The sequence below is a fragment of the Diabrotica virgifera genome, chromosome 6 (genome assembly GCF_917563875.1).
Source record: "Diabrotica virgifera virgifera chromosome 6, PGI_DIABVI_V3a".
Taxonomy (NCBI): domain Eukaryota; kingdom Metazoa; phylum Arthropoda; class Insecta; order Coleoptera; family Chrysomelidae; genus Diabrotica; species Diabrotica virgifera.
Window position 1 is genome coordinate 162,441,185 of NC_065448.1, and position 27,322 is coordinate 162,468,506.

General features: G+C 33.2%; 2 protein-coding genes across 2 annotated transcripts in view; both read left to right on the plus strand.

The window, feature by feature from the left end:
* Window positions 1-1,866: 1,866 nt before the first annotated feature.
* On the plus strand, window positions 1,867-27,187 carry LOC114328377 (presequence protease, mitochondrial). Its single transcript, XM_028277213.2, has 3 exons — window positions 1,867-2,049; window positions 13,239-15,584; window positions 26,362-27,187. The coding sequence occupies exons 2-3, from the start codon at window positions 13,246-13,248 to the stop codon at window positions 27,101-27,103; spliced, it is 3,081 nt and encodes a 1,026-aa protein (XP_028133014.1). The 5' UTR covers window positions 1,867-2,049; window positions 13,239-13,245; the 3' UTR covers window positions 27,104-27,187.
* LOC114328378 (nucleoside diphosphate kinase 7) overlaps window positions 1,902-27,322 on the plus strand; it is an 87,397-nt gene continuing 61,976 nt past the window's right edge. The window contains exon 1 of the mRNA XM_050653347.1: window positions 1,902-2,049. The gene's annotated coding sequence lies outside the window, so the exon portion shown is untranslated. The remainder of the gene's footprint in view (window positions 2,050-27,322) is intronic.

Genomic DNA, 27,322 nt, shown 5'->3' on the forward strand with positions numbered 1-27,322 from the left:
CGTAAAATAACATCAAGATATAGGACGTTTGAGGTGGATAAGGCATGTAATGCGGATGGAATATACTGACTTAGCTAGAAAATGCTCTTTTATAAATCCATTGATAAGAGAAGAAGGGGAAGACTCACAAAAAGACATTAGAAATATCGATGAAGATATGAAAAATTTGGGAGTACAGTACGTGTATGATCGAGCAAGACGATGGATAGGGACTACCGGAGAGAAGTTCTTGAGTGGGCTAGGGCCTACATAGTTCACTCCACCCCCACCCTGGCTAGTACTGTTCATCTCTAAGCATAAAATGATTACCAGTTTTAGTACAGTATAGATGGGTATACTTACTCCTAGATCTAAAAGCAAACGTTCAAGTAAAACTAATAGTCAAGTACTCTTATGACAACATTTTCGCAAACACTACTAAACGTGTGTATTAAAGTAAAGCATACTGAACTTCAGTACACTAAACGATTTCTTGAAAAATTTTCCGAATGTCCAGTACATATTATTTAAAATATACTTGTAAAACGCCTTAAAATTGGGGAAAATCGAATGAAGTGGAATATAGGAAGAGACGAATATGTACAAATTAAGCTGCTCAGATTATCAAGCGGTAATTACATAGGGTCCAGAAGATCTGAGTTAGATAATGGGGGAGCTAAAACAAAAAGAATAAAATAATACAAGTTGATTAGATGAGATTAAGCTTTGTAAAATAGAACACCCCTTTAAAAACAGTAAATGAAAATGATCTACAGATGAATGTTAAAGTAATACTAAAAATGAAAACTAAGTACAAGAAGTATCTGAGGTGAGGTGCAATACTAACAAAAACATTGACAGATGTTAAGTAAAATTGAGATAAAACAAGAACAGCAGTTAGATAACTGATCCCTATATGCAAGGAAAGATCTTACAACGCAATGTGAAAACAAAAATAGATACACGAACCATTAGTGCGAAATAATATGATATACAGCGCAAAACCTAGGATAATAAAAAAGACAATAAAATAGCTTCAATAGAGATTTAATGCCTCGTAATACAGTAGCTCCTGGAGAAACGATAAGTAGATGAAGCCATATTAAACAGGGGACTGCAAAACATGTACAACGACTGAACGACAGATGTAAATGAAAAATGTTAAATAAGAAAAGGCATCGAAAACTATTACAACTTTGAACTATTATAGGCATGTAACCGCTTATCATCATAAAATCATTTGTGTTCGCTTCCGGACATATACCCCCTCTAAACGTTTCCAAGTCTTTCTATCTTGTGCAGTTGTAATCCAGTTTCTTGATATCCATTATCATAAAACCGCTAAAATATCTTGGATGTTTTTGGTACCGATCTAAAATCATTTGGAGATTGGTGTTAAAAATCGTTGGTTACGTTGGAAGTGTGCGAGTATACACTTCCAAATTCGAATTAAAAATTAAACTGACAGTTGACGTTGACAGATTCAAGTAAATTTCAAATAATTTTTTGATTTGATTTTTGTCGGCATTGGATTTGAATTTGGGTATTTGCATAATTACATTTAAATCGTTTTGTGTAAGTTATTGCTGTTTTATTTTGAATTCCTCTGCATTCAATTATTTGTTACAGAACCCCTACATCGACTGTCCAACTTATGCACTTATTCCTCCATCAGAAGGTGATCCAAACAGTATTAGTCTTCACCAAATACCCGAACCAGAATATAAGTGCAAAAAGTGCGATTTAAGATTATCAACAGATAGTGCAGCTGTAATTTTTGATTGTACGGAATGTTTTGATGTACAACCTTTTCAAGTTGAAACGGTAAGCCTTAAATCCCTGAAAATTTTATTTGATTTTGATTTTATTTTGGTCTCTAGAATGTAACACAGACGGATACAGAAGAAAAGAGTATTTTGTACAAAGTTTTCTTTGTGGAAATTGCAAATTACACTGGTCCTGAAATAACGGAATCAGAATATTTTGACCCCTAAGTTGAGAACTTGCATGTTATATACGCATTGAGGTTATGTATACCATTGTCAAATTCTAAGGAAAAATCATTTTAGGGTAAGTATATATTAATGTATTGCAAGTACTTTTGAAAACAGAGTTTCGTATTTTTTCACACAGTTGTTTTCTTTATACTGAATCTGAAGGTTTAGGTACAGATTTTCAAAGATATTGCATAATGTTGCAAGACCAGTTTACTTTTATCCCAATAGGAGTAGCAATAATTTAATTAATTGCTCATGGTTAAAAAGTGTAGTTAACTGGTTAACTCATTCACTGCCAGAGTGTTTTGTATGGTTTGTTACGTTCAGCCCAAGTGGTATATTGCAGATTTAAAAAAATTTTCATTCTTTGGGCCAAGCTGTGCAGAAGTAGATTTGCATGGATAATGAAGTCTTATGAAAGATATTTACGTCACCCATATTACGAAATTTGTGGAAATGTGTCTCTGGCATGAAAATGAAAAACAATTTGACCCTCATATGGACCGAGCTGGCCTGTGGGAAAGCTACTTTCTCTGTCATATTGACCGAGATGGCAGCGAATGGGTTAAAGGTTTTATTCTATAGATAGCAACTAATTTTCAAATGAGCTCGTTCATAGCTAAAAATTACATTATTGTCAGATTTTAATTATTTTTAGGGCTAACTCTCCATTGACTCACCAATGGAGTTCGACCTTTTTGCATGGAACGCCTCATATGTAATTGTCTCATAAATATGTAAATTGTTTTTTGGTTAAGGCAAAATCAGCTAATCACATCCTTTGCTGGATGTATGCCTCCCTCAATTTCTTCCAATGTTGTCTTTACTGGGTCACTTATAGCCAGTCTCCCACTATATTTTCACATCCAATTGGTGGTAGCCATCAACTTCTTTTATGTTTTTTGAGAGTCTGTTGCATGATTCATATTGTCCATTATCCATCTTGTGTTCTAGCTACCTGCTCTGTCCTGTTCCCCTTAACACATTCCATGCGGATGGCATGCATGTGAGCAGGCGCAGATACATGGGGAGGTCAGCGGGTCCATGGACCCCATGTTGTATGTAGTCTATAAGTATTTTTTTATTATTTATTATTTTTTTCTGTTAACTCTAAACTTTAAGCCATCAGTACAACACTAAATTACACAACAACCTCTTCCAAAGAATTGAAAGAAGCCATCAAATCTAATAAAACACCCTTCTTTGAAAAATAATCTGCAGGCACATTTGTTGGGGTACCGGTGGATCCATAAACAACGGAAATATTTTTCTCAATTCAAAAAATAACAATCATGATATTTTAAAATGCAAATACATTACACTGGGTATAAACCTTATCTCATAAAAAGTCACGTTTCAAATTTGCGATACAATAAAGATATAAAAATTTGTATTTTACTAGATAATCCATGTGTACCTACCCATTGATGGTAAAAAGGTTAATCTTTGTGGTAAAGAATGACCAGTGAGATTAATAGTCATGAATTGTCTATCAATCCTTTTGATACCGTAGGTATCTGGGATTACATAGTGTATTTTATCCTTAGAGTAAGTGTGAGTCGTATGGCTAAATCTGGAAAATATAATATTTGAGCAGTGTTACCACAGGTCTTGAACAAAAGTTTGGGAGACTGCTCGTATTTTTTCGGTAGAAATTGTCAAATTTCAGTAGATTTCATTTTTTGCTTCTTTTGCTATCACATTGCAAAAAAATGATACTTTAGGTACGAGTATTCAAAAATAAACTACATTCATCATCATATAATGATCAATAATCACCATTCATCATAAAAATCATTCAAAATCAATATACCTTAAAAAAATGTATTTTCTTGGCTTTCTAGGTATTATAGAGCAATTTTCTTTATTTTTTTAAATCCAAAGTAACTCGAGTAGAGCCGTCTAACTAATGCAATACTAAATATCAAGGATGCTTTAGTTTTGTTATAAGGAATTAATTTATTTTAACATATTTTATAACATATTTTTTCCTGTTCTAGATTTTTTTTTTAAAAACTTACCACATGTGTACCTATTATCTTTCAAAATACAAATATTCTTATTTAGCTGTATAATTGTTTAAACAAGTTACAAAATTTTGTTGTAATAAATAATAGTAATAAGTTATTAACTAATAAATTACTGGAAAAATAAGGGTTTTTTGCAATTATCTCCAATTGTTTATGTATTTCAAATTAGGAACAATTAAGATCTAGAATATTTATTTGAAACATGTTTCTCTAAAATCTACAAGGAATGTTTTATAGGCAAAAACATGATTTTTTACACTTTATAATCGTTTAAAAACAAAACAATGTCGGATATTGAAGCAATTGAGAACGAGAAAAATTTTTAAATGTTCTTTAGTTATGTCGAAATACTGTAAGTTAAAAGGTGCAAAATAAATTTCTCCTTTTTTTAGATTTTAATATAAATACTATTTTTTGTTTGGAATTATCTTCTATATCAAAATAAGCCACAATCCTTTAGTATTCACTATTCAGATTCAGGTAGATACATTTTACTCCAAAAATCATAATATAAAAGGACAAAGGACTGGTCATAAAATTGATATTGGTAAATCCGTATCTGCTGGTTCGCACATTGTGTCACAAGCTAGTAAAAACAATTCAAGAATTCTTGAAAATTGACTGAACTCTATTGCCAAATCTGTCCGCTAAAAAAAATTTTCTAATAATTTTAATTTTTCGGTGGAAAAAAAAAAATCGGCAGATTAATTTTAAAATTAAGAATTTTGATTTTTCGGTAGAAAAAAAGGAGAATTAGGTAGATCGGTAGGTTTGACAGGTATTCGGTATATCTACCGAAAAATCGGTACCTGTGGCTTCACTGTATTTGAGGTAAGTCTGGCCCCCCTATTATGAATTTCTAGATCCGCGCCTGCATGTGAGCCACATTATGCCTTCACCAATGTGTGGACATGCAATTTATGCCATTGATTATACACATTTTTAATATATATTTTTTTGTCCGTTCAGAGTATAAGTCTTCTGATCAGACATCCATACTCAATGTGTTAAGCGTCATGATTCTTTTGAAGATTCCTTGAACTCCTGATCTTTGCCTGATTTGTTGGTTTGATCTCGTATCCCAGATATTTGTAAGAGCAACTAGTTATATCTCCGCTCATTATGAGATTTGTCTATACGTTTAGTTTTCTCAAAAATTATTTTTAATCTAGTTCTCTCTAAAAGTTTTAAGCGAATGTATCATAGAAATTATATCTTGTAAGTTGTCTGCAATTAATAAAAATTAATAAAATGTCATCCTCAAACATACGATCTTTCTCTATCTATATTGATGTCCATATCTTGCTATTGAGTGTTCTTAAATATTGACTCTAGAGCATGACGCGAACTATTGTCTCCTTTAACTCCTTAACCTAATAGAGCTGAATTTTTCTGTGTCTTCATGTAGTTGTATACTTGATGTAGTGTTCTCATAAATGTTTTTTTCATGTTTCAAAGGTGGTTGCTTGACTATTTTTAATATTTTTTATTTTTCTACCTTTTAAACTTCAGTCTATAGAGAGTACAAAATTGCATTCATTTTATTTTTAAAAAATTTAGTTTGCCGATGACGGCCATTTTTGTTAAAGCGTGTCGATCATTTTCACGGAAAACATGGCTTCGCTCTTGAGCCAATATTTTTTCTGAGGTTTGTCCTAGAACAATAAATCAAAAACCAAACTTTTTAGAAAGGTATGCTCTAAAAAAACAGCCTGTAGCATTATTTAATTTCAAACATCCCTTAAGGCCTTAAATGAACCTCAAAGTTTGAATAGGTAAACTGATAAAATTCCATTTTCATTATTTTTTTAACAGCATAAGGCAAGCCGATATTGGTTTGTAATTTTTTTCTGGAAAAGACATACGTACATACTTTAAATAAAAAAAGTTTGAGCTTTGAGACTTGAGTAAATTTTTTCAAAAAAAATCTCAAAAACGTAATTTTTTGAAAAATCTCAAAGTTTGACCCGTTATATCTCTGATGGGTAAGGATGAAAAAATTTAAAATTTGGCTGAATGTTAGTCTCTAGCAAGTAGAATAAGAAGTAAAAATTTGAAGTTGCAGACTTACGTCATATAGGAGTTACAGGCCTGAAAAAATGGTCAAAAATCAAAATGGTCAAAGTTTTAGCGTTTGCGGGCAGGGTAATTAAAATTCCAATAAACTGTCTAATGAAATAAAAATTAATCTATTTTCACCAGATTCCACAATGAATATAAATTTATACAGGGTGGGCTAAAGAAAAGAAACCACCTCGATATTTGGCCCTAGTTACCTATTAGATTTTAAGGAAATGTTGAAATAGGTCCATTTTTATTTTTATTATGTATATTGCAACTTTTTGGGATATATTTCATACTACGTGACGTCATCCATCAGAGCGTGATGACGTAATCGATGATTTTTTTAAATGGGAATAGGGGTCTTGTGGCAACTAAAAATACATTGTACTGTTGTCAGAAAATAGAAAAAATATTTATTTCACAAATAAACATTTCTTTTCGCTTAAATTAAATCACAAACAGCCTCCCACTTACCTCTTGACGGTTTGAACATTTAATTTAAGCGAAAAGCAATGTTTATTTGCCAAATAATAATTTTTTTTCTATTTTATGACAGCAATAAAATGTATTTTGAGTTAAATAAATTACATACATTCTACTTTTTGTGTCAATTAATTTAATTCAAAAATTCTTTTTTGGCCACCCTGTATAAATAATTATATTATTGTATATACTACTGAACAGAGAATTGAACACTCTTTCAAATGAGATAACAAACGACCCCTATTACCATTAAAACAAGAATCGGTTACGTCATCACGCCCAGGTGGATGACGTCACTGACGATGACACGTCATGGAGAGGTATGAAATATATATAAAAAAATTGTAATTTAAAAATAAAAATCAACCTGTTTCGGCATTCCCTTAAAATCTAATAACTGCCAAATATCAAGGTGAACTCTTTTCTTTGGAGCACCCTGTATAAATTGGAATTCATTGTGAAATCTGGTGAAAATAGATTAATTTTTATTTCATTGGACAGTTTATTTGAATTTTAATTACCCTGCCTGCAAACGCTCAAATTTTGACCATTTTTTCAGGCCTGTAACTCCTATATGACGTAAGTCTGCAAATTTTTACTCCTTATTCTACTTGCTAGTAGGGGCTAACATTCAGCCGAATTTCAAATTTTTTCATCCGTCCCCATCAGAGATATAAGGGGTCAAACTTTGAGATTTTTCAAAAAATTACGTTTTTGAGATTTTTTTTGAAAAAATTTACTCAAGTCTCAAAGCTCAAAGTTTTTTTATTTAAAGTATGTACGTATGTCTTTTGCAGAAAAAATTACAAACCATTATCGGCTTGCCTTATGCTGTTAAAAAAATGCTGAAAATGGAATTTTATCAGTTTACCTCTTCAAACTTTGAGGTTCATTTAAGGCCTTAAGGGTAGTTTGAAATTAAATAATGCCATAGGTCGTTTTTTAGAGCATACTTTCCTAATAAGTTTGGTTTTTGATTTATTGTTCTAGGACAAACCTCAGTGAAAATATTGGCTAAAGAACGAAGCCATGTTTTCCGTGAAAATGATCGATACGCTTTAACAAAAATGGCTGTCAAGGATACCTCATAGCTATCCTTGGGAGGGGGGGGGGGGCCGGGTTAGCCGGAGAATATGGTATTAATAAAATACAGTGTACTTACAGATAAACTCCATTATAATTGCAAAAACATGAAATAAATATGCACAGTACATCTAAATTACGTACAGTTGTATCCAGTATTGTTTATTTCTTGGTAAAAAACTCAGTCAAAGTGAAAAAATGTTTGTTTTGTCTGATGAAAATCGGGCTGAGTTAGCCGGACTTCCGGGTTATCGGAGGCTGACTTATCGGGGTTCCATTGTATGATCGAATTATTTTATTTTTAAATTAAATAAGCATATTTAGTATAATTCATAGAACATTCAAAAACAACTTCAAGGAAAAATATTGAAAAATAAGCCAATGGCGGTAAATTTTTGAAGACACCTCAAAAAACAATGGATTTTGCAGTGGAGATCGGAAATCATCATTGGATCATGTTAAAGAAATAATTCAAAAATATTTTATTACCTTATGAGTTTCTCAACCAAACGCTCTTGAGTTTTTTTTGTTTTATTGATTTTTGAGTTTTTTGTATAACTCGGAAGTCAAAACAATGAATTTTTTTGCAAAAAAGGGGTGAAAATCTTTGCTTTCTATGATCTCTGGTGGTTTGTGGCAAGTCTTTTACTTATTGTATTTTCGCTGATTATTAATTTATGACGATCCAAAAATTCATTTTGTAGGGAAGTACTGGTAAGAAACCTTTGTCTCAGTATACAAAGTGTCAAAAACCGGTCTTGATTAAAAGTTGTAGCCCTTCTACGGCCTTGACCGGATCTTCTCGAGTTAGTTCTAGTAACAGTGAAACATGTTAAGATTCCTGAAGTGATTGACTCAGTGACATTAAACTGTTCAGCGAGTTCAACTTAACGGTATCCTTCTTCGTGAAGAATATCCATTCTAATACAGTCACTTTCTGACAAATTTTGATTTTCTTGCTGCTGGTGGTCCATTTCAAAGGAAAAAACACTTGATAAACTTGAAAAACGCCTTTGATTATTCATAACAATATATTACAATTACAACCCAACTAAATTTGAATTAAAGTGAAGCACAACTAGCATATTTTTAATTTGTTTGCAAAAAATGATAAAATCATCATTTTTTGCTGTTCTTTCGATATAGTGTACAATATACCTGACGTAACAATAATATATTATCACATAAATCGAAATATTCAAATTATTTGATTTACCAGGATTTTTAAAATTATGCGTTAATTTTGACCCGCAGTGTATCTTTGTTGACACTATATTATATATACGTATATATATCTTTAGCTGTATTCTGACATCGTCTGAAATGATTTATTAAAGATACAGATAATAGGCATTAAGGTACATAGTTATCATGTTTATAAATTTGTTTTTATACAACCGTGTTAAAAATGCAATTTTTAGCACTCCATACGAGCGTTAAAAATGCTACTTTAAGGCACTAGTGCTTTAAAATATTTTTAAGGCACTGCAGTTCGTATTGACCGTATAGACAATTTTGATGTAATGTCAAAAAATATAAAAATGGACTGTCAGTAAAGTTCAAGTAAAAGTTTTTGTAGATATTGTCCTGTAATTACGTTTGTAGAAAAAATATTGGATGATATGCGTGTTAAAAAGTACATTTTTAAGGCACTCATGTGAATTGCAGAACTCGCTATCGCTAATTCTGCAAACTTTCACATGCGTGCCTTAAACGTGTACTTTTAACACTTATATCATAAATAACTATTAAAAAACAGTAGTTTTCAGTGTTTTATTTATAAAATGTATTTTGTCAAATACCAATCGCCAACATATTATATTCATTTACAGTAACAAAGGCGTTTGTTTTAGTCTATAAAGCAACCAAAATAATTTTGTATACATTACATTCATTACAATACATAATCCACTTTTGAAACACAAACTACATAATATGTAATGATACATTGTTTTGAATGGCAATGTTTGTTAAAGGCTGCGGAGTTATTTTTCCCCGATGTTTTGTATGATAGTGTGGCAGACATTACGGTAGTGATTGGAGCTGCAAACCGAGGATATTATTTGTCGATCATGTATGCCATTGTACAGCACTCTTTCTGTTGGTATGAATCTATACTTATTGAAATTTTTTATTTATAGATGCAACTATTTTTTAAGAAATGAGGTAAATTTTTAGAATGGACAATGGTCCTCTTGGATCTTTGATCGTTTGTAGGCTATTTGTATCATCGGCATCTTAGACATAACACTATGGTTTATGGTTTGCTAATATTTTATGATTTGGTTCATCACATTTTTAATATGTGGTTACAAGTTTGTTGCGTCCAAACGCCTTTTCTGTTTGTTTTAATGTTTTCCTAAAATATTCATATTCACAAATTCGCTAGCACGATCCGTTAGCACTTTTTTGATCCCCAGGTACCCAAGTTTTACGTTGAGTTTTCATTAGACTAAAACATCTTAACATACTGATATGTTCATTGCTCTCTATACTGCGAGGCATAAGTTAGGGATATAGAAAATTATGCTCATTTTCATAGTTGATTTTTTCGTTAACAGATTAACGAATTCCGCTAGTTTTTTTTATTATTTTAGATTTTTCTTTAGTATTAATTTAGACAGTTGTGCAAAGGTTTACTCAAACTTATTTTTTGTATTTATACCAGGTGGAAGGAAAAAAGTGTTTTTCTTATGTTAAGTTTGAGACAGCCTGTAGGAAGAACGAGATACAAATGTGAGAATACATCGAAATCATATTGTAGTCTTATATTTTGTGAACATTTTGGCTTTTGAATGTCCCTGATACCTTCAGAAACAAAGAAAATATACGGTTTTGTAGTTTAACATGTGTTTTAACCAAAACAAAACTTTGAGACATCCTGTAGGGAGGAAAAGGTACAAAAGTGGGTATACATCAATATTACGTTGTAGTGTCATGTCTTGTGAATATTTTTTTTAAATTTCTCTGATATCTTTAATAACAAAGAAACAAACGGTTTTACTCTTTAATATGTGATTTAACCGATGACATGCGATAAGTGATGTGGCCATGTCTTATCATACTACTAAGATGAAATTATTTCCTGTAGGTGTATAGTGCGAAAGAAACTGGGTGTCAAAAGAAAAAAAATCTGTGTAATGTACCTCTCGCTATTTAAAGAGACTCCACCTAGAAACCAACTCCCTATTTACTGTCAAGGAAATTCCACCCCAAAACATCACAGAGCCTCCATTAAACATCTCGTCTCTCTTATATTGCGCTGTGCATACCGCTTAACTGGTCGACAAAGAATAGGTGTCGAGAAGAACTGTGTACGTTATGTGCCTTTCTGTTTTTAAAGTTTTGTTAGCTGTTATTTTTTTTATTGTTAATTTAGTTTTGTTTCAGTTAAAACACATGATAAATAGTAAAACTACCTATTTTCTTTGTTTCTAAAGATATCAGGAATATTCAAAAAACAAAATGTTCATAAAACAGTGACTACAATACGATTCTGATGTATACTCATATTTGTACCTCGTCCTCCTTGGAGGGTGTCTCAAACTTAACATAAGAAAAACATTTCATTTCTTCCACCCGGTATAAGTACAAAAAAGAAGTTTGAGCAAACCTTTGCATAACTGCGTAAATACTAAAGAAAAATCTAAAATAACAAAAAAAAATAGCGGAATCCGTTAATCTATCCACGAAAAATTCAACTTTAAAATTGAGCATAATTATCTATATATCCCTAACTTATGCCTCGCAGAGTCGTCGCAAGAAAAACAAAATGCCAAATATACAAAACCTTAATAAGACCGGTACTCACATACGGCTCAGAAACCTGGACACTCACTAAAAGAGAGGAAACATTGCTAGCCACCTTTGAAAGAAAAATCTTGCGACACATATATAAGGGCACAAAAGAAAAACGGAATTTGGAGAAGAAGGTACAGCTTTGAACTATACAAAATATACCAGGATCCGGATATCATAACATTCATTAAAATAGGGCGGCTGCGTTGGATGGGACATGTAGAAAGAATGGAAGAAGGCGAAATACCAAACAAAATATTCAAACAGATGCCAGTAGGGAAAAGAACAAGAGGAAGACCGAAGCTGAGATATTTAGAACAAATAGAAAATGATATAATAACCTTAAAAATAAAAAGCTGGAGAAAAAGCACGAAACAGATCAGAATGGAGAAGAATCCTGGAACATGCCAAGACCCAGAAAGGGTTGTCGAGCCAGTGATGATGATGATGCCTCGCAGAGTATTTCTTATTATCCTTTCTTCCAGTTCTTGCATTAAAATCTCTTATCAATATAATTTATTTCTGACTGTTTACGTTTTCTAGTGTTTCTTATGCAATTTCTTTGAAATGACCTTTCTCTTCTCCTTTACGATGGGGACATATACTCCTATTATGGCCACATCTCTTCCTTTTATTTTCATGTCTACACTCATTATTCTTTCATTTATGGCTGTTCAATCCTTGACATAATTATTATATTTTATTCTTGTTGGTACGGAAACTCTCTCCTTTTTTGCTCTTTATTTACTCCGCTGTTTGTAGTAGTGAACATAATATTCTATTATTTTGTTTCCTTGACCCTTTTTCTTTATTCGAGTAAGTACCACTATGTTAATTTCTATCGTTTTAATTCTGTAAAGGTCCCCATAGACGTACCTGTATACTTAGACAGTATACATATACAAGTTTATTGTGCAAGTATGCCGAATATATGTGTCGACGACACACGTACAAGTATGAATGCACAATGCCGCAATTTAAACCTGAACCATGTCATCGTTGGAACCAACTACTCTACCGGAATATCGTACGTCTACATGATTAGTCAAAACTCAACTGTGTCAAACTTATAGAAGTCTTTCACAAGTACAAATTACAAAATGTCCACAAGTCTCATGTCGCTGGTACAGTTAACATACTTGTGCAAGTATTACCCAACACACGTTCCAGTATACTTGTTCAATATACTTGTGCATATGTGCATGTATGCTTTTTAAGTATAGAGGTACGTCTATGGGACCCTTTCAAGTTTCTTGATATTTATTTACATCTTATACTATATAACGTAGCGGTTATTAACTGTAATAACTTTTAATTACAAGGAAACAAGCGGTTCGTATTTATATACGATTTTATTTATATAACAGTACACACGAATTTATTCTTACAGACTAACTATTCCTAAAAAATCCATCCTTATTTATATTGAATACAAAAATACAAGTCATGTTCTTGAACGTTCAAGAAAAACGGAACCGCCCAACTTTAGTAATGCGTGGGCGATCATTCTCGAGAAATCTTTTCCTCGCTCGTCTGATGAGTCATCCTTCCAGATGTCTGCTTACGTGATGCTCTGTCGAGACGGAACCTGTTATTTACGGTCGGTAATTCGTCACAACACATTCCAACATCATATATTAATTGCCCGTTTTTGCTGTGGAGTTCGTTTCCGTTTGTTTCCTTCCAGTATCATATTGGGTTGTTTTTTGGTTCTAAAAACATTCACTCTTGGTTTTTTACCATTTTTTCGTCTGAACGTATAAGGATAAATAAAAATATCCAATTGTAATTTTTTTATTTGTAGATCAATCATGTGGTCTAGTAAAATCAGCAGAACTTCCTTCACGACTCTCGATATTTACCGAAGAATAACTCGAGGAGTAACTAATCTAGCAAAATCGAGACAAGCATCTACCTCCGATATACATTTGTTTAAAGTTGGAGAAAAGTATCACGGATTCGAAGCAAAACGCATAGCAAGTATTCCCGAGCTGAAAACGACCGCCTTGTACTTATTACACGAGAAGACCAAAGCCCAGTACCTGCATTTATATAGGAATGATTCGAATAATGTATTTTCTGTCAATTTACGAACGACACCGATGAATAGCACTGGTTTGCCGCACATTTTAGAGCACACCGTGTTATGTGGATCGGAAATATTTCCTGTACGTGATCCGTTTTTTAAAATGTTAAACAGATCTTTAGCTACGTTTATGAATGCTATGACTGGACCTGATTATACAATGTATCCCTTCAGCACGTTAAACTATACGGATTACCTAAACTTGCAAAAAGTTTATCTAGATGCAGTATTTAGACCACAACTAAAGGAACTCGATTTTATGCAGGAGGGTTGGAGACTCGAAAACGTTGATCCGAATGATGTAAACAGCGATATTATTATCAAAGGAATTGTTTACAACGAGATGAAGGGAGTTTTTGCTTCAAACGACTCGATACTTGGCCAAAAACTACAAAATCTTATTCTACCTTCTCATACCTACGGAGTTATATCCGGTGGAGACCCACAAGAAATACCAAACCTTACTTGGAACGATTTGAAGAACTTCCACAAGCAACATTACCATCCGAGTAATAGCAGACTTTTTTCTTACGGAAACTTTCCACTATTACCTTCATTGGAATACATTGATAAAGAATATTTAAGCAAATATGCATACTCACCCCCGACACATACAGTAGTGCCCAAGGAGAAGAGATGGGAGGCCGCAAAAAGAGAACACATAAAATGCCGTTATGATGTTTTGGGCGCCCCTTTCGAAAAGCAGAATACAATTTCAATATCGGTGTTAGCTTCTGACACTACGGACGCTTATCAAACATTAGTAGTTGACTTCTTGACAAATCTATTGATAAAAGGACCGAACGCTCCTTTTTATCAAAGTATGATCGAGCCTAATATTTCTGGGGGATTCACTGCTAGCACTGGCTTTGATAATCAACCTCGAGATGGAATGGTTACAATAGGTTTACAGTCTGTTAAAAAAGAAGATTTTGATAAAGTGATATCTATTTTCGAACAAACAGTGGATAAGGTTATAGAAAAAGGATTTGAACCCCATCACATTGAAATGGTTTTGCACAGTTACGAACTGTCCTTGGCTCACGAAAGTAGCAACTATGGTTTAGGTCTCTTATTTGGTATTTCTACGGCTTGGAATCACACTGAAAACATAATAGAACATTTACAAAGTAGGAAATGGATAGACAGATTGAAACAAGACATTAAAACAAATCCGAATTTTTTGCAAGACAACGTTAGAAAGATTTTCAAAGATAACCAACATAAACTTATATTGACAATGTCTGCAGACAAAGATTTTGAAGCTGAATTAGCCAAAGCAGAAAACCAGCTGATTAAGCAAAAGACCAAAGGTTTGTCTAGTAAAGATAAGAAAGTTATTCATGAAAAAGCATTAGAACTACAAAAACAACAGATGGAACCTACAAGAACTGAACTTTTACCAACTTTGTTAATTGACGATATTAGTTCTGATGTAGAAAAAGTTGATATGGAAAAAGTCTCTTTGAACAACGTACCCACCCAAATCAACAAAGTGAATTCAAATGGAATAGTGTATTTTAAAGCAATGCTCAACACAAATTATTTGTCTCCAGATCAACAGATGCTTCTACCTTTATTCTGCTTCACTATTAGTAAATTAGGTACTGACAAGCTTAACTACAAAGAGTTCGATAGTCTGATAAATAGAAAGACAGGTGGTTTGACATTGAACAGTCATATTGGAGAAAGTTTATACAGCTTGCACACTTACCAACCGAGTCTACTTCTTAGCAGTTACGCTTTAGAAAGAAACGTTGAAAGTATGTGGGACATTTGGAATCAGCTATTCACTATGAGAGGGCTAAAAGATGTCGACAGGTTTAAGATGCTAGTAGAATTGTACATGTCAAATTTGTCAAATGGTATAACAGAGTCTGGACATGTATATGCAATGCAGGCAGCTTCGAGTCTTGTCTCGGGAACTGCGTATCAAGTGGAACTGTTGAGTGGTTTACAACATATATCGTACATGAAGAGTCTAGTCAGTACATCCAACTACAAAGCTATACTCAAAGAAATTTTGAATATAGCTGAGATTTTATTTGACAAGAAGAAAATGAGGTGAGTATTTAAATACTTATTATATATTTATTGCTATAAGCTATAAGAATTAGTTATGTATAGTTTAAAATAAGATGACGAAAGTAGAAAGGTAACACTTTCTAAGAAAGTGGAGTCTCTACGACATATAGGCTCTATTTGTTCCTCTCACTGCTCTTTGTGCGGTTTTGTCATGTTTTTTAAGGAGAGCTCCATTTCAGTCGATACATTTCTCTATTGGATTTCCATGAGCGTTAATAGATTATCTGCTTCGTTCAACTCTCATCCTTTTGTGGATTTGTTGTTCAATAACCTGTAAAGTTCCAAATTTTATCACTAGACATTGCAACGTCTCTCACTTTTGACTTTGACTTAAAATCTCGGTAATACATTTCTACGTGATAAAATATCAAATAACTTCTCACATACTTTGTATAGGTACTATACTTTATTTTCCCGTTAAGAACGGAACTTTGGGCTTATGCAGATCATTGTTGCCAATACTCTCAGGCACGTGTTTCTACTAGACTATCGATATAAGATTCATTCTAATCAGACGGCGTGGCATCGGCGCGCTTCTATCGTCCATAACGTATACGTAGTCCTATCTCTGCAACGTTCCGTTCTTAACGTGAAACGGTCTATAGGTGTATTGCGAAATTTATAATACATGTAATGGTGGATATAATGAATACATGTAGGAGTTGAAACGAAAAATATAATAGACTACCCCAGTTAATTGAAATACTATTCGAAAATAATACCTCAACCAACTAAGATAGCTATCGTTCACCCCAGCCTAGCACAGTCTCTCAGGGTGTGTGTTCGTCTTTTCCTAATCTTAGATATGAACTCTGAAAATTTAGAATGAAGCAAACAAAACAGTATTTTTAACCAATCATGTTTATTTGTTCAATAAAGATATAATAAAAATATGACTTATTAAATGCATTAACAAATACATTCAAATTCTTGCCAAAAACTAACAATTCTGGATTATACTTATGGCTTTTGGTATCTGGTTCGACGGTAACTTCTTGATGTCGAATGGTACTGCTGTAGACTTCTTGTAGACCTGGGCAGATGTTCGGCCCTAGGCCCCTGCAGCTGGAGATGGTAGTCGTTGTAGTCTATCTAGATGTCATGTTGTCTTCGCCTTATAAGTAGCATCACCGGTGATGTTGACGGCTTGAGGCTCCAGAAGGGAGAAAGGTTGATTTATTCCCAAATAACTATAAGATAAAAACACATATCGAACATCAAGAAGAAAACCCAAAAACGAGCCTTTGCCAAATAATCGTAAAAAGTAGTAATTGGCAAAGGTAAATTAAATGGAATTAAGATGAGGGGAATAGTTAAAATTTGATTTACACGTGCATATATGAAAATTACTGTTAGATGTAGAAATGTAATTAAAATATAATATTATGTATTTTTACCCCAAGAGAATATGGTCTAATGAAATAAATGGGGCCTTATAGGCTCATCTCTTTAAATAGATTAATTTTGCCCCTCCATTACTAATTGTCGCTCTCATTAACATGACAGCGCAAAGTAAGAGTAGATGGGCAACCATATTCCGTATTGAAAGACAGATATCTACAGAGTTAGAATATATGAAGTACGTTCCGTATGATGATTTAGATTTTAGATGAAAATAGAGATAGGAAATAGCGGATAATAAAAGAGGGCGCCAACGAGTTTTTAACGAAGAAAACTGGTAAAACAAATAGAAGAAAATTATTGTTAATAAAATATTAAAGAAAATGAAGTAAAATAATTATTTAAAAAAAAATATCAAAGATGTGAGTTTGCAACGTTACAGAGTCTAAAAAGGAGTGTTTAAAAGAGGTAAAAAACGATCCACGGGAGCGACAATTAAGGAGATGTCAAAGTCGGGCTCAGGACGGTAATTATTGGAAAAGAGTGGGCGGGAAGGTTTCGGAAAAAACATTATTAACTCTTAACTCTTTCGACACTTGTAGAATGTGTTTCCTTACTTGATCAAGATAAACAAGTAATATACGTCTATGGATTTATATAGCATTCCCATTATCTCATTTAAAGAAAAATCTTTTACTATTTCAGTTTACGTGAACCAACTGAATTGAACAACATTTAACTGCAAGATTAACATCATGCTACATCAATCTACTTTTAATCCAAATTATACATTAAATTCGGACAATTTTCCTTAAGAAAATGTTAGAGAACAACAAGAAAAAATGGGAAGTATTTACAATGCAATAGGGATTATACATAGATGAACACAATTTTTTATAGTTTTTTATAAAGAAGATACTGAAATGGTTGATACAATGATGAATATCCCCCAAGCAGAAAGTAATAAGAATAAATTACATTACTCACAGTCATCACTTGGCGCTTAAGCCCTTTGTGAGCCTTGGTCTGCCTCAAAACATTCTTCCATCTTTCCTTGCTGAGTATCTGTTTTCTCCATCCCTTTACACAAATTTCCCTCGAATATTCCTGCACATTATCCAGATATTTGAGTTTATGTCGCACCTTTCTTCTTCCGCAATGTCTATTTAGCATAATTAGTTTAGCTGGATCACTCTCATCTATTTGCATAACGTGGACCAGTCATTATTTTCTTCTTCTTCTTCTTTTTGTATAGACATGACTGTCTGTTTTTTCAATGTGCCTCTAGTAAGTTGTCGTTCCATCTTTTTCGTGGTCTTCCCACTGATCGTCTTCCTATTGGAGAACCGTCTCTCGCTGCCCTAACTTTTGTTGTCATTCGGCTTATGTGGTCATTCCATTCTATTCTTCTGTTTCTTACCCAGTTATTAATGTTTATACACCTTGCATCTCCGTCGTATATCTGTACTTCTAGCTCTGTCCCATAGAGTCTTACCATCGATTTTTCGAAGGGTTTTCATCTCCGCTGTTTCGAGCAATCTTTTTGTCCGCTCTGTGTCGTGTTGTGTTTCTGCCGCGTATGTCATTATTGGTCTGATTACTGTTTTGTAAATTCTGCCTTTCATTTCTTTTCCGATATTTTTATTTCTCCATATTGTGTCATTCAGGCAACCTGCGGCTCTGTTTGCTCTATTCACTTGATCTTCTACTTCTGTTTCGAGCCTTCCGTAGCTAGATAGTGTGATGCCTAGGTATTTAAACTCCATCACTTGTTCTATTATCTGACCTTCCAGCTCCAATTTACATCTTATTGGATCTGCTGTTATAACCATGCATTTTGTCTTTTGGGAGGAAATTAACATGTTAAATTTTCTGGAGATTATGTTGAATTGGTGCCGCATACGTTGTAAATCATCTTCACTTTGAGAGATTAGTATTGCATCGTCCGCATAGCAGATTATTTTGAGTTGTTTTTCTCCCATTTGGTATCCTTTTTAGTTCTTACGTTTTTTATTATTTCGTCCATGATCAGGTTGAACAATAAAGGACTCAAGGAATCCCCCTGTCTTATCCCATTGCCGCCTTCAATTGGGTCAGTTAATTCATCGTCCACGTTTACTTTTATTGTGTTGTTCTGGTAGATGTTTTCGATCGTTTTAATTATTCCTAGAGGTACCTCTCTCGAGTATAACAAATGGATAACGTCCTTTAATGTGACCCTGTCAAATGCTTTCTTAAGGTCCACGAAACATAAATATGCCGGTTTGTTGTATTCCAACGATTTCTCTTGAACTTATCGCATTATAAATATAGCGTCAGTTCATGACCTTCCCGACCTAAAACCTTGTTGTTCTTCTGCTAATTTTATAATTTCATTCAATTTGTTTGTTATCACTTTGGTTGTTAATTTTAATGTTGTGTTTAATAAGTTAATTCCTCTGTAATTCTCCGGGTTCGATTTGTCTCCTTTTTTGAAGAGAGGTGTTAGGATGCTTGATTTCGATTCTTGTGTTATTCTGTTTTGTTCTATTATTTTTTGTATTAGTTTTAATAGTTGTTTAGTTAGATCTTCTCCTCCGTACTTTAGGAGTTCGTTCGATATTCTGTCCTCTCCAGGAGATTTTCTATTTTTTAATTTTCTTAATGCTTCCTTTACCTTTCCCTCCTCGATGTTTATTTCTTCGTTTGTTGTATCTTCAGGTGTTGGTGCTTCATTATCGTCGCCTTTAGCAAATAGAGATCGGAAGTAGTCTGCCCATGTTTCCTTCTGAATGTGTTTCGCTTTTATTAATTCGTTCATCTCCTTTCTTTGCCCTCTGATCATTCTCCATACTTCTTTTTGTGTTCCGTAGAAGTTGTGTTCCATCTGTTTTGAGAAACTCTGCCAGTGATCCCTTTTTATTTGCCACAATAAAGTATTCGTTTCGTTTCTGATTCGTTTGTAGTGGCTGTATGCCTGTTGTGTTTGTTTCGTTCTGTATTGTAAAAAGGCTTTCTTCTTTTCTTCACATTTTATCTTAACTTCCTCTCTAAATCACGGGGTTTTCTTCTTTAATATGTGAGTATTCGTTACTTTTCTCTCTCCAAGTGATTCTGTTGCAGCGTTGATTATGTTATCTTTGGGTTTTTGCCAGCTTTCATCGATGTTATCGTTTTCTAATATTTCATTCTCAGCAATCTTCTCTGATATTCTTTTCCTGTATAAGTATTCCGTGGATTCCGTATGTAGTCCTTCGACTTTGATTTTTGTTTGTGTTGGTGCTGCCCTCTTGGGTGTGAAATATTTCATATTGATTCCTATTTTACATAATACTAAGCTATGGTCGCTACCGCTAAGCGATGTATATCTCTGTTGGTTACAACATAATCTATCATATATCTTTGTCCACGGGTGTTATTGAATGTACATTTGTGTTGGTCTTTGTGGTCAAAAAATGAGTTGTTTATTCTAAGTTCGTTATTCGAACCAGTAATCTTAGGCGGTTTATTTTGATTGCATCACCAAACAGTCTATAGAGTGAAATTATATTGTGTTCTCCACAGACCCTGTTCGTTAACTCTGCCATATTTGGTTTTCAATACTTTTCTTTCAAAGATTCGTAGTCACTGTTCATCTCGATTTGTCCTTGCCTATGTTTCCGATCTGTACGTGAGCACTGACAGTATGATTGTTTTATACGCTCTGAGCTTCGCTGGTGTCGCTCCTGGCGGATTACTAATTCAACTTTCACTGGTAATTTTTAAATTTATTATTTAATTGTTATCGCTTAATATTTACAACGCAAAATAGTAATTAAATTGTAATCGATTTTTTTAAGATTTTGCTAATCATTTTGACGTTCTATTGATAAAATATGAATTTCTTATTTCGGATACTTTCACAATTATCGTGTAGATGGCGCAGATTAATTTATAAGTACATATTACGGAACATTAAAGAAACTTAAATTCTGCATTTAAAACGTAAGTATATTTAAGGTAAAAATATATACCACAGCTTTGACCAACTAATATTTATTATAATTAATGTTTTTAATTTTAATTTTAAATTAATCACTTTGACATTTATGTCAAATTTCCGGTAAACGTTTACAGACTTGCCACTACTGGCGCTCGCGAATTTCTAAATATCCCCTCTACCTACGAGCTCACAGCGTATATTATAAAGTTTGCGCTTTGTTGCTCTTGACATACGTCTTCCTTTAAGTTGAAGGACTAGGCCAAAATAACAGCGGTTAGCCATGCATATGCTCTTTCTTATTTCTTTTAACTCACAGTGGCTAGTGAAATAAACCGGATCGGAATATCGAATGGCTTGATAGAATTCTTGAAAATAACACGAAGAGAAACTTACGCTCCAAGTTTGAAGACTCGCAAGTCGTTCCGTCAAGAAAAAGCATAAGACAATGAGAAGAAGAACTTAGTGACCATGTTCAGATTTTTAAGACTCTAGGCTTGGCTCTAGAAAATGTTCCAGATCTTGATGCAACTGATATTTTAGATGGTTGTGAGATCTACCATCACAGCTATCAGAGGAATACCTACCGACAAAGGAGAGTTCGCCTCATCGTAGCTGGTAGGTAGGAAGAAGTTTGGGTGCGCGGGTGTGGTTGATGTCAGAATACATAATCGTAGAGATTTACTCCAAAGGTGATAATGGGTAAGATTTAAGCCACCAATAATTTGGAACACTTATTAACGAAGAAGTGGAGTTAAAGTCCAAAAGCTTAGAGAAGACGAGCAGAATGCTAGCTGAAGCTTAACACCGAATAGGTAGGAGACGCAAACACAATACTGGTCCAATAGCAGAATAAGACGAGCAGAGTACAAGCTAGAGCCTAACGTAGAGACGTTAGGAATTCCTAGAGAGGGAAACCTAAATTGGACTGCCTCTTGGCTGGAATACGACTATATTTATACATTGGCTTACAGACCCTTGTATAATGTATGAATCGCAGGTCCAAATCCTGGCCTATATAAATGCAGGTTACGTGGAACTGTCAGAAAATGTCAGAACTCTCATTAAGTCAGCTTCTGATTGACCATCCGACAACAAAGTACATATTGTCACACACACAACTGCAATATTAAAAATCATGCTTGAACAAGCTCAAATTTCTTTTTTTTTTTCTAACGTTCACATCTTCCCCTTGTTCTTATCGTTTCTCTTATCTTTGAATATCAGTCTGTATCGAAATGTCTTTTCAAGTTCAAATATTACATTTTGATACTATCTATCTATAAGCGAGATTCCTACAGCCTCTGCCACGTCTCGCATTTCGACCGCCATCCTTTTCTGTCCATCCATTGGTGAATTGGGGCGACGATACTGTCCGGTCTATAATATTGTTGGGCACGTAAATAGCAATAATTTTTTTCGCCGATATCTATTGGGACCGTGCAAGTTCGGCAAAGCGACACGTATTTCTACGCTCTGCAACTTTATTCGCACTTTTAATTATATTGGCCAATTATATTAGTCCTGGTTACTGGATACTTGTCAAGGCCATAGCCCAAAAAAATAATAAGAAGAAAAAATAAGATTCAGGTTATGTTATTAAAACGTAAACAATAGGGAACTTGCACATTTTTTTTTATTACATAATAATGTTCAGTTTTGTTTAAAAATGAGATTTCCAAAATTTCACGCTTCAAAAACTCGTAATAACTTAGAAATACATATTTAAAGTCTTCTGCGGTATAAAATAGTTCAAACGACCCGTGACGTCACATAGTTTTACATTAGTTATTATGGTTATATTTCGCTGTGTCTAGGTACACGCTAACGTGTACGCAAATAAAAAAGTTAGGTACACGCGAATTAAACTTCATCAAGCCAGTGACGTCATTATTTAGCGTGCGCAATGACTGTATATTTTGGTACAAGCTATTTTGATATGTTTAGTGTTTGTTTGATAGAAAAATATTTGTTAAGGGAAGGGAAGCAGAACTTTCAGATGTTTCAAAACTTAATTGTAATAAATCAATGTAAAAGTATACAGGGTGTAACAAAAATACAGGTCATAAATTAAATCACATATTCTGGGACCAAAAATAGTTCGAATGAACCTAACTTACCTTAGTACAAATATCCACATAAAAAGAGTTACAGCCCTTTGAAGTTACAAAATGAAAATCTATTTTTTCGAATATATTGAAAACTATTGAAAATTTTTTATTGAAAATGGACATGTGGCATTCTTATGGCAGGAACATCTTGAAAGAAAAATTATAGTGAAATTTGTGTATCCTATAAAACTTTTTTGGGGATTTTGTTCCCTTAAACCCCCCCAAACTTTTGTGTACGTCTCAATTAAATTATTATTGTGGTACCATTAGTTAAACTCAATATTATTAAAACTTTTTTGCCTCTTAGTATTTTTTCGATAAGGCAGTTTTTATCGAGTTAAGGCTTATTTTTCAATATGTTTACATAAAAATTTTATGGGGGTTTTGTTCTTTTAAACCCCCCAAATGTTTGTGTAGGTTCCAATTAAAATATTACTGCGATACCATTAGTTAAACACAGTGTTTTTAAAACTTTTTTGCCTCTTTGTATTTTTTCGAAAAGGCACCTTTTATCGAGATATGGCTTCTTTATTAATATGGTTCAAAATATCCCCAAAAATGTAAATCCTAAATAAATTTTCATATTATTACCAAGTCTCCATAATCGTACTTAACCATATACAAATATGTGGTGGATTTGAAAAATATTCGAAATATCTCGATAAAAACTGACTTCTCGAAAAAGTACTAAGAGGCAAAAAAGTCTTAAAAATATTGTGTTTAACTAATGGTACTACAATAATAAATTAATTGGAACGTACACAAAAGTTTGGGGGGGTTTAAAGGAACAAAACCCCCATAAAATTTTTATGAGGTGTCCAAATTTCACTATAATTTTTTCTTAAGATGCTACTGCCATAAGAATGCCACATGTCCATTTTCAATAAAAAATCTTTAACAGTTTTCGATATATTGGAAAAAATCAATTTTCATTTTGTAACTTCAAAGGGTTGTAACTTTTTTTGTGTGCACATTTGTACTAAAATAAGTTAGGTTCAATCGAATTATTTTTGGTCCCAGAATATGTGATTCAATTTGTGACCTGTATTTTTGTTACACCCTGTATATTTAGGTTAGCAAAATAAATATATGTATTTAGTTGACATGACACGTACAAAATATTGTTAAAATAATTTTTAAACGTAAGTTAATTATTATAATCAACTATTCTAAATGGGAAATAAGCCACAATTTAACTAAAAAAATGATTTTATTAACGTTTCGACGTCCAAATCGGATGTCATTGTCAAAATACAAAAATTAGTCAGATTAAATAAATTATTAGAAAAAATTTTTTACTAAGCAACATCATTGTTGTTTAATTTAATAATATTTTGTATTTTGACAACGACGTCCGATTTAGACGTCGAAACGTTAATAAAATCATTTTTTTAGTTAAATTGTGGCTTAGTTCCCATTTAGAATAGTTGATTACCAAAATGCCACAGGGAAATAGCTTCAGAACAAGTTAATTATTATTGTGAAAGCTTTAGGTCTTCCTTTTGTTTTAATTTTGGACGGTAATACTATTTCACTTATAACTAAAAAAATATATATTAATTTATAGTCTCTTAACTTTTTCATACTGTTTTAAAATGTTGTTAAGCTCATTAAAACAACTAAATAATTGTATACACTGCACAGTTAATTTAAAAACAAACCTAAACAAATAAAAAATAAGAAATCTCTTCACTAATCAATATTAAAATTAAAGTGTAAACACAACACGATTAAACAAATTCCAACACTCTGACACTCTAATTTTTTAATTTCCGTACACGTTAGCGTGTACCTAGACACAGCGTTATATTTAGGTATATTCTCCTTCTCCTTCTTTAGTTTATTGGCCTCCGCCTACTTGGGTATTTGGCCAGCTCGTCGTCGAAGAATAAAGGAAAACTATTTATATTCTAATGACATTTATCGTATGTCGTTGTAATAATATATACCAGTTTGTTGAGATTGGAGTTTGATACAGTTTTTGAAGGAAAGGAAAGAAGGTTTACTATTGAAAATAAAACTATTTTGTAAAAGTACGCATTTTCTATGAATAGTTCAAACGATCAAAAACACTTTTAAACGTCACATAACTGTATTTATTACTGACGTTTATAATGTCTAATTTAAAATTATATATACAATTGGTGTAGAATGTAAACATACAACCCTGTGACGTCACTACGCGTTTTGGGGTGGCTGGTATAAGTTGAATTTTTAGTCGTCTTTAGGGGCCAAACGAAAGACAAACAAAACTTTTTTATCTTTGATACAGGTTCTAAATTATGTTCTGTTGTGATTTATAACATTTTTTTCGAATTTAAAATTTTATGCAAGTTCCCTATTGTATGTAGTAAATAAAATTAGTTATTAAAATGCGGTACTGCAAGCAAAATACAATTAATTGAATTTACCTTTATTTAATAATTGCATATCATATCAATATTGTGGAGCAACATATAATTTTTCTTCTTCAATAACAATAGATATGAAATGTACGTCAATTTGACAATTTCAATTGACAATATGAATTATGTAAGAATAGTTGCAAGATTTCTCCGCTATTCGCGCACGATCGTTTCACGTATACCTTCCAAGTACTTGTACACCGCGAATAGAGAAGTAATTGTTTTCCCCACAACCTTTTGAAAATTGTAGTATTCGCCGGTACATTAACAAAATTTTTTATTGTGGTCACTTACTGAAAAATGATTCCTTCGCTGTAAATCTTCCAGGAATTATTTTTTTCGCTAGAACAGAAAGGGAAGTACTTGTTTTCGTCGGCATCTATTAAGAACTAAATCTTTTCGTCATAAATATTTTGGGAGTTATAATCTTCGCGGACACGCATATAAAAAAATTGTATTGCCAACACTTATCAAAGAGTTATTATTTTCACTGAAAATGTATTAGGAATCACATTAATCATAGGTACCAGCGAAATAAGGTCGGAGATAGGCAATATCCTCGTTTAAGCCCTTTTGTTGTTGGAAATGATTCAGATATAAAGTTTCCTACTTTAACGACACTTCTTGCATTTTTGTATATATTTTCGATAGCATCCACATACTCTCTACTGAGACCTACTTGCGTCAATGTTTGAAACAGTATTTTTCAAAGGTACCGTATCGTATGCCTTCTCTAAATCTACAATCAATAGGTGGGTAGATATTCTTTGCCTTCCGTTTTTCGATTACCTGCTGCAGAACGAATATATTATCAGTGCACGATCTTCCTGTATGAGCACGAAATCCATTTTGTTCTTCCAACATTTTGATACTTATTTTATATTTTTATGATTGAATTGTACAAATTGTATCAAATTCTTTAACACCATATCTTTTTCTAGGGTTGCACTGAATTTGACGCCAGACAATCAAACAGATATTATTCGTACTTACGAAAACTTCATTGGCACTCTTCCACAAGCAACTGTTCCGCATCTGCAATCCGAAGACACTTACATAGTCGGTGATGTGTGGAGTCCTACTGAAGCTGTCAATTGTCAACACCATGTCCTCAACTTACCCGTCAATTACTGTAGTAAAGCTGTACTCACAGTCCCGTTTACTCATGCGGATTATGCGAAGTTAAAGATCTTGAGTCGATTGTTGTCATCTAAGTATTTACATCCAGAACTCAGGGAAAAACAAGGAGCATATGGAGGGGGTGCGAGAGTACTATCCGACGGAGTATTTACTTTCTTTAGTTACAGAGATCCCAGAAATTTAGATACGCTAGATGTTTTTGATAACACCTACAACTGGTTACGATCTGAAATAGACAAAATCACTCCTCAGGACATATTCGAAGCGAAATTAGGCGTTTTTCAGTCGGTTGATACTCCAATACCTCCAAGTTCGAAAGGAAATGAAGAGTTTTTAAAAGGACTAACGACAGATATTAAACAGCGATACAGGGCGGAATTGTTGAGCGTTGGTAAGAATGATCTGACAGAGGTAGCTGAGAAATATTTGGGTCCAGCCAATATGTTACAGACGGGAAAGGTTGTACTAGGACCGAAGACTGAGCAAATGGATGTTAGTAAGAGAAAAGACGAAATGTGGACCGTGGTTGAAAGTAATCTGTAAATTATAAATCATTCTACCTTGTTTGTATTGTTTCAAATATGTTAAGACTGTTTTTATTATAAATATATTTTTCGTTACAATATACATACCAGTTATTATTTGTACCTGATAAAATTTCGATATTAAACCTAACAGAGTTATGAAGAGAAGAAACCAGAAAATAGATTGTCTTTCTTGAAAAAAAGCCTGTACTAAGTGTTAGTCGACTTTACACTACAT